Raw genomic sequence first — 9,159 nt, 5'->3', positions numbered from 1 at the left:
AAGGCCCAAACACTTATTCAAATTATAGATTTAAGTAAAAATACCCAAAAGTTATAGATGGTCCAGAAGTGGGCAGAAAATGGTGACAAGTATAAAATGAATTTTTAAAAATATTGAAAGGTCTCCTAAAACCATAAAAAAAAATGTCCTTCAAGGTGTCTAGTTTACATAAAAAATAAAGCCAAGATCAGAGAGTACTCGAAAGTAATTTTAAAACACTCAAAATTATTAGCTGTCCAAAATCAGTCATGTCAGTAGTTGCCAGTTTGAAAAATCATATCTCCCTCAATAAAACGTATATTTCAATATTTTATATATCAAAATTCAATTTCAAGAAGTTTACAATCTGTGAAAAATATTCATTTAAATTAAAAAGATCAAAAGTAATTTAATTTTGCAAAGTTCTCTCAAGCATACAAAATTAGGCCTAAATAGAACATGATGGAATAGGTGATCATAACTGGACTTTGAGAAAAGCTTTTTGACTCAAATAACATTCCAAAATCAATATCAAGAAGGAAAATTATAAAATTTTTGGAAATTTTTTTAAAGTATTTAAAATTATCAAAAAGAATTTTAAAACTAAAGGGTAATTAGCTAAGTTGAAATTGGTAGCAAACGATCAATTATGAAAACAATATTTCAGGTTGGGGTTCCATCAAGTCTCCATTGAATATTCATAAGTTTTACCTATGTATTCTCATTAGTTTGGGAGCATAAGTCCAAACCTATGTGAATCAAGCAAAGTTTGAAAAACCAAGAAAAAGGAATGCAACTTGAGTTGCATATTTTTAAAAGAAAGTGAGATCCTTGCCCTAAAACCTAGAATGGAATTTTTTTTAAAAAGTTTTTAAATGATTTAAATTCTTTTGAAAATTATTTTAGGAAAGCAAAAAGAACCATGTGATTTGATAAATCCAAAACATTAGATACAAAATAGATATTTTTTATTTCTAACTTAAAATGATTTGAAAACAGGAAACATTAACTTGAATTCCCTTTTTTATGCTACCTTTTGTTTGGAATCAAGGAGCCACATCCATGATGGAGGAAATTCATTTTTTAGTAAAAGAAATTTTTGAAGACATGGAGTTTTCAAGGACACTAACTTAAACAATATGCATGTGTGTAAATCAAAAATCAAACCTTAGCATTAATATCTATCAAGATTAACACTTAAAGAATTTTCTTTTTTAAGTAAACTAAAATAAAATTGCCAAACTAACAACATCCTAAGAATTATCATTTCCCGAAACAAGAATTGTAATCCAACAACCTAAACAACTAACATTATAATAAGAGAATCTAAAAAACCTAAGAATTAACCATTGCCAAAGGTGAAAACTTTAAATTCAATAACACATCAAACAATAGAAAATTAATATGAAACATATTGACATTTAAGAAAGATTATTATCATGAAACTAAATATTTGACATTCCATAAAATTTATTTAACATAAAATATACATGAAATTGGCTAATAACAATTAAATAACATAATATTAACATAAAACTGATTTATTTACACTTGAGAAACAAAAAAAATATTTAGCATGAAACTTATTAATGAACATTTCAAAAAAAATTATTTAACATAAAATCAATATGAAACTACCTAATAACAATCAAGTAATAGAATATTAACATGAAACTAATTTATTTACACTCAAGAAAAGTAATTTTTATGAAACTAAATATTTGACATTCCAGAAAATTTATTTAACATAAAATTAAGCTAAAAAAAAAATTTTCAAATTCCAATTTTTCCACTATCATCCAAAATTAAAATTTAAAAATTCAAACGGTTAAGCTATTAACTCTCACATGAAACATGCATATATTATATTCACGTACATTTTTATTTTTTTTGTTATCAACAAAGTCACCAATATTAATATCCATTAACAACAATATTGTAGACCCTCCATTTTGTCCTATTAGCACATGCCTTATTAAGTGCTCTTTCAGTACTCCACACTAGTTCCTAGTGGTCCGTTGCCACTCATACAACATACTTTTTTTTAGCCACCTTGGAGACTTTGATTGAGGGATTCATCTAGCCCCTCTTTGTGACCATTGGCAGCCCCGAGTTAGATTTAGGATTTTCCTTTTTTATTCTGTTCTAGGATAGCTCATTTAGGTACACCTTTTGGATAGCATATTTTAGGCATGTTTAGGTACACTTTTAGGGCACTTAGACACACCTTAGCATACTTAGACATACCCTATCCCATTTAGGTACACCTTAGGTCACTTAGGCACCTTTCTGATCACCTTAGGTACATTTAGAAACTTGTCAGATCACCCTAGATTACTTAGGCACTTTTTAGGCTCACCTTGGCCCACTTGGGATCACCTTAGACCCATTTAGACCCATCTAGACTCACCTGACCCATTTAGGCCCACTTAAGTTCACTTGGCCCACCTAGACCCTCTTAGGCTCACTTAGGCCCACCTAGGCTCACCTGGCCCATCTAGGCACATTTAGGGCCATATAGTCCCACTTGGCCCATTTAGGTCCACCTAAGTTCAGTTAGGCCAACCTAGGTACACATGGCACACCTAGGCCCACTTGGCCCACCTAAGCTCACCTAGGCCCATCTAGGCACACCTTGGCCCACTTAATTTTGCCAACCCTACCTAAGTCACCATTTTGGCACGTCTTGCATGGCTCACTTGGCTTGCATGACCTGCATGACTTGTTTTTGCATGGTTGCATGACTTAACTTTTTATTATTATCTTTTTATTTATTTTACCTATTATCTTGTCTATTTCTTTCTTTATTTTATTTTCTTGTTATTTTTTTTCCATAATACTTTTCCTTACTCGTCTATTTTAATTTAATATTTTTTTGTAAAATGTTTTTATTTAACCTAGTAATTTAGTAACATGTTTTATCTAATCTAATAACTTTGTAAAACTCTTTTATTTAATCTAATCATTTTCTAAAATACTTTTTATTTCATTTAATAATTTTCTAAAACACCTTTATTTAATATATATATATATATATATATATATATATGCTCATTTTTATTTTATTATTATTATTATTATTATTATTTTATCTATTAAAATTTGAAAACAATTACATCTCTAAAAGTTTTATTGCTTTACATAGAAATTACAAATTAAACACAAAAATTACTATTATATTTGTTTTTAAAATAGAAAATAGAAAGTATATTCACACGAAACACTTAGTTTTTTATTAGTAACTCTGCTATATTTTATCCCATAACTATTTAATTTTTGGTTGTGCAGTACGATGTTGATCATAAACAAAATGATCAACATATTTTCAAACTAAACTACAGATAGGAATTTTACTCTCTTTCATCTATCTGGGCAAGAAGAGAATAGTGATATATATTCTTTTCTCCATATATGCATTCACAAACATCAAGTGAAAGAAGAAATTACTCTATTCAATCCAAATACAATCACAAAGCAAAATTCTACTATTTTCACACCCACAACTCCATTGTGTTCATGCCCTGATTCTACAGTTCACACACACAAGTTATAGAATCTACTAACAAGTACACTATAGTATGCATTTAAGGTTTGAAAGACAAGAACTTATCATCAATTGTAGAACAAAATAATGAGCAGAAAGGATGGAAACCCAATTCGAAATGAGCTCTATAAATTGTTGCAACTGAGAACTGCCCTCATGAGTATTTGAATATCTGCTCCAATAGCAAAAACATTGAAATGGAAAGCAAAGCCCAACATGAAGAAGTAGACCAGAACCTTCTCGCATAGCTTCTCACGTCCTAATCAAACAAAACAAAAAGGGGAAAAACACAATGGTGTATCAGGTTGTTGGTTACATTAGGAAATCATCTCATGTTAAGCTAGTCATAAACCGATTTTCAAGAGGCTAAGTAGTGAACTTACTGGGCAGGTATAACTTCAATTTTCAAGAGAGTTCTATGTTGCAATTCTGTAGGAAGAATTTTCAGACTTCTGCAGAACCTAATCTCCAAAGCTTGTAGTCCTCCTTTCTCTACATTCCATTCCTCAAGTTGCTCTAATTTCCATAGGTTAAAGAACTCAAAGCTGAGGAAAGCCTCCTAAAGAGCAAAGCATGTTCTTTCCTAAATACGATTTGGCAAGCAATTTAAGACTTCTAAGGTTGGGAAGCTTATCCAATGACTGCATTGGATCTTCTAAAAGTCCTGACCCTGGTAAGGTGAGGTCGATGAGGCTGTATGGGAATTGGGACATAACAGATGGATTCCTTAACCGTCCGAGCAAGTAAATGTAAGAAAGATTCACAAGGCTTACTAAAGGCTTCAATTCTAGATCCCATGGTTGATTGTTTTGATAATTAGTTTTGAGCCTTAAAAACCGGAGTTGTTTCAGTTTTACCTATGGAATGTTCCTCTGGGGAATATTCAGGTTTAACCCGAGCACGCATCAACTTCCTCTGGATCCATAAAAAAGATAAGGATGAGGATCATAAAAAACCTAAGAAAAAAGAGGAAGAAATTTAATATAAAAATTAAATATTTGCAACAAATTGTTTGTGAAATATGTGAGAGATGAGAGTTTTTATCCATGAAATTTCATTATCAAATTTTTATCTCTTGAAGAAGATATAAAAATAAGGAATTTGACATTTTTGTTGTAGGGGTTGGATTGAGAACGGAGAGAGAACATGAACTTAGAGAGAGAGAGAGAAATGGATCAGGAATGGGAGAGAAACAACATTTTTGAAGGAAATAAAGGAGGATATAAATTTCAAAACTAAATAAGTCATTTTTTAAAGAACAAGAGTGTTCAATTTTTAAGCTCATGCAAAACAGAGATCTTTGGGGAATGTAGAACCCAACTTGTACATATCCTCAAGAAAATCAGTTCAGACCATAATTAAGCAGCTATACTCCAGCTGATGTGTTTCTAATCAGCTTGACAATAGAAGATAAGATTGTACATTTGATGCCTTTGGAAAGCTTTGTAGCACTAGCACCTAAGGTTGTAATCCATGTGAAAATATAATAATAATAATAATTGAAGGATAAGGCCAGTGGACAAGGGGATAGGCCTAGAAAGCTGGAATTTTGACAAAATACTGTCTTTTTTAAATATTCCAATTGAATTTGAAATATTTTTCTATATTTGAATTTCATTAGTATTTGCTACACTACAATGCTAAGATATTAAAGCGTAATAAAAAGTAAGGTTGGCTAAACAAGGGAATAGGTACACCGTCACTCAGTCTGTTCTTAACCTATGTTAAAACTCTAATACTAGGCTTTACCGATACTTCATTTGAGATTATATGTAAATTTAATAAAATTAGAGGGATATACCATCACTAAGTTTTAATATCATATTAAAAATATCAATTTATTTAAAATTGTTAATTTATTAAGTTGATCGATAATGCATATATATAAAGGTATTCATTTTCTAAAACTTGATAGTACAATTTCAGTCAGAGTAATTAATTTAGGATTTCACCAGATTCAATGTAAAAAATTAACTTGTCTTTTCAAAGTATAAGTTCAATGTAAAACAAAATGGTTAATAAAATATGTATTTTTATGTTTTCTTTTTAAAAAACCTTTTTAAAATAATATTTGAAAAAAATCTCATCAGTTGTCATGGGCTTGCGAAATCTTGAAATGTTCACTTATAACAAAAGGAGCCATCAGAAGCCATACATGGGTGAGCAGCTCTCCCCCTCGTCTCAGCTGCTTGGCAAGTTGGCATGGAGATTCCATTGACACTGACTTGCAGCATAACACAGCATCTCCACCCACACATCACATATCATATACCATTTCTGTTCTGGACTCCATTTCTCACATGTCCCCAGGAGTTGTAGGGACTTAGCGAGTCTACAGGCATCGAATAGCACATGCTTGCTTTTGTCTCCTTTCACTTGCAGAGTTAGAACTTGAGTGCTGATGGGGTACGTAACCTTTGGCAAGCCTTCTTCCTTCCATGCCCTTGTTGTGCTTAAAAAACTGTATGGCCTTGGCGAATCTGTCTTGAAATCTGATCTGTCCTGTACCAGCAGGGAGCATGAAGGGGCACATGACCAGAAGATACAACATATTGTCTGGCAGCAACTTTCTGGCTTTACATTCAACTGGGTTTGGATTTTGTAAATTGCCCTGTTTCAAATACCCAAACCACAAGAAAAAAAAAATACTCAATTCAATCCAAATACAATCACAAAGCAAAATTCTATAACATTCACACCCACAACCCCATTGTGTTCATGATGCCCTGATTCTACAGTTCACAAACACTAGTTATAGAATCTACTAACAAGTACAATACAGTATGCATTTAAGGTTTGAAAGACAAGAACATAGCATCAATGGTAGAACAGAATAATGAGCAGAAGGGATGGAAACCCAATTCAAAAAAATGAGCTCTATAAATTGTTGCAACTGAGAACTGCCCTCATGAGTATTTGAATATCTGCTCCAACAGCAAAAACATTGAAATGGAAAGCAAAGCCCAACACGAAGAAGTAGACCAGAACCTTCTCGCTTAGCTTCTCACACCCTAATGAAACAAAAAAAAAAAAAGAAAGAAAGAAAACACAATGGCATATCAGGTTGTTTGTTACACAAAACAATCATCTCATGTAAAAGTAGGTTATAAACCAAATTTCAAGAGCTGAAGTAGTGAACTTACTGGGTAGATATAATTTCAATTTTCAAGAGAGTTCTATGTAGCAATTCTGCAGGAATAATTTTCAGACTTCTGCAGAACCTAATCTCCAAATCTCGAAGAGCTCGTAGTGCTCCTTTCTCTACATTCCATTCCTCCAGTTGCTCTAACTTCCATAGTTTAAGAACTCGAAGCTGAGGAAAGCCTCCTAAAGAGCAAAGCATGTTCTTCCCTAAATAAGATTTGGCAAGCAATTTAAGACTTCTAAGGTTGGGAAGCTTATCCAGTGACTGCATTGGATCTTCTACAAGTCCTGACCCTGATAAGGTGAGGTCGATGAGGCTGTATGGGAATTGGGACATAATGGATGGATTCCTTAACTGTCCGAGTAAGTAAATGTAAGAAAGATTCACAAGGCTTACTAAAGGCTTCAACTCTAGATCCCATGGCTGATTGCTTTCATCAATAGATTTGAGCCTTAAAGACCGGAGTTGGTTCAGTTTTAGAACCCAGTCAACTACTGCCTGCAGTTGCAATGTTATTGCCTCTTGTTTAGATGATACTGTCAATCCCAATTTCCTAATATCGAGTAACCTGTCTAGGCCATCTCTTACGGGAGTCTCCTCATCTACAAGAAGCCCACACAATGTTTGGAGGATAGTAGGAATATTTGTATCATGTTGAAGCATAAGTTTACTTCGACAACTCTCACTCAAGTGTAAGTGTCGCAATTGTTGTAGCTTCCAGATTGAATAAGGAAGAGCGTTGATGCAAGTATGCTTCATGTCCAGTGTTTGAACATTCTGCAACTTGCTTATAGATGATGGAAGTATCTCGAGGAATGTAGATCTTAAGCCAAGGTACCTTAGTCGAGTTAGTTTGCCCATTGCCTCAGGTAACTTTGGTCTGAATACATTATCGAGATCAAGCACGAGCAGTACTAGGAAGCAACCACTGGATATGCTTTGACGAAGAAAGTTTCTCACTTCTTCTCCTGGTTTGCTTTCTTTTCGAGTATCAAAGGACAGAAAAGAAAGTACATCTTCGTAATAAGGTGTCAAAGAAGTACTAGAAGTTGTGCTGTGATTACCATGAATATGGTCAAAGCTGATATCTTCTTTATCAAGATGATCAACCAGACGACGGATCTTATTGGTGCCTAGGGACAAGTCAGATCTTGTGTTAGTATGAACTCCAAGAAATGTGGCTTGTTGAGCTTTGGATGACCAATATTGTCTTAGGGCATCGGGCAATCGCACCATTTTAACATTCCCATTAAGCTTCTTCTTTGTCACTTGAACCATTCCCTGGGCTATCAAGAAATTCAAACACCTTTCTGCAACATCTTCTGGAGTTTCATTCTCGCCCTCTGGCTGTACCAAGTCCTCTGCAACCCACAATGTTATCAATCTTCTTGCCGGAATATCAAAATCTTGAGGAAATAGAGTGAAATAAAATAGACATCTCCTCATGTACAAGGACAAATCCTTATGGATCTTGTAGATGGTATTGGGCCAAAGTTGCTGTTGGTCATGATGAAATTGTTGAAGTGCAGTGGACCACTCCTCAATGGTTGCATCCTTGTGTGAGAGTGCTTCCCCCAATTTTACAATCAGCAGTGGCAGCCCCCCACATCTTTTTGCAATTTCGTCTTTCAGCTTTAGCAATTCTGGGGGTATGCTAAATTTCAAAGCATGGGTAAACAATGCCCAACTCTCCTCATCTGTCCGTAACCGCAGTTGGTGAGGATCACTCTTCATTTTGAGATTTGGAGGTAGCCTTGTTTCGCAAGTAGTCAAAATCATTCTACTGCCATTTAATGTATCTGGAAGCACTTCTATCATGTCGTACAAGAGATGCGAATCATCTAGAACTATGAGAGACCTGTTATTAATCAAGAAAGCTTTCAGCCGTTGCATCTCGTCATCATAACTCCACACATCTCCCAATTGACTTAGATCGGACTCCATCAATTCTTCCTTGTTACGAAGCTGAAGTCGACAGCCATCTGACCTCCTAACAGCAAAGGGGAAATGATCCACAACAGCTTTATGGTTAAAGATCAAATTTGCTAGGGTTGTCTTTCCGATGCCTTGCATACCCATAATTGGAATCACTCTGAAACTCTCATCATCTGTAAGCAACCGTGCTATATATCATTGCATGCACATCATCACCAAAGCTGGCGAGATCAGGTTCTTGCGTTGTTGGCTGTCGAGGGATTCGGGCGGTAGAACCCAAGGTAGACTTTGGGTTCCTACTTTGACCTTGCCGGTGGATAGAGAGGTTTTGGATCTTGGCATATATTTTGTCCATCTCCACAGCAAGCTTATCCTGAGATTTGAATTTGCCAAAAGCCGAAAGAAATCCCTTGGAAGGTCCCATCGAACTTCTTTTCGTGAGCTGTTGTGTTCTGTTGATGAAGTCCTCAATGGCTACCACAGCAGACAGGCAAACATGGGACAGCTCCTCCATCCAAACCATTCCACCATCATCCAATTCTACTGATTCTAAGCC

General features: G+C 34.6%; 1 protein-coding gene across 1 annotated transcript; it reads right to left on the bottom strand.

Annotated features, from left to right (window-relative positions):
• Positions 1–5,654: 5,654 nt before the first annotated feature.
• Positions 5,655–8,789, bottom strand: LOC117910851 (probable disease resistance RPP8-like protein 2). Its single transcript, XM_034825028.1, has 2 exons — positions 6,667–8,789; positions 5,655–6,534 (listed from the first exon to the last, which is right to left on the bottom strand). Exons 1-2 carry the CDS (start codon positions 8,745–8,747, stop codon positions 6,528–6,530), a joined length of 2,088 nt encoding a protein of 695 aa, XP_034680919.1. The 5' UTR covers positions 8,748–8,789; the 3' UTR covers positions 5,655–6,527.
• Positions 8,790–9,159: the final 370 nt, after the last annotated feature.

The sequence above is a fragment of the Vitis riparia genome, chromosome 3, assembly GCF_004353265.1.
Source record: "Vitis riparia cultivar Riparia Gloire de Montpellier isolate 1030 chromosome 3, EGFV_Vit.rip_1.0, whole genome shotgun sequence".
Taxonomy (NCBI): Eukaryota; Viridiplantae; Streptophyta; class Magnoliopsida; order Vitales; family Vitaceae; genus Vitis; species Vitis riparia.
Note: the sequence above shows the minus strand (reverse complement) of the source record. Positions and strands in the feature narration are given on the sequence as shown.

Excerpts from the sequence above, each read along its gene's own strand:
- LOC117910851 (XM_034825028.1), bottom strand. The coding sequence starts at position 8,747 with ATGGGTATGCAAGGCATCGGAAAGACAACCCTAGCAAATTTGATCTTT.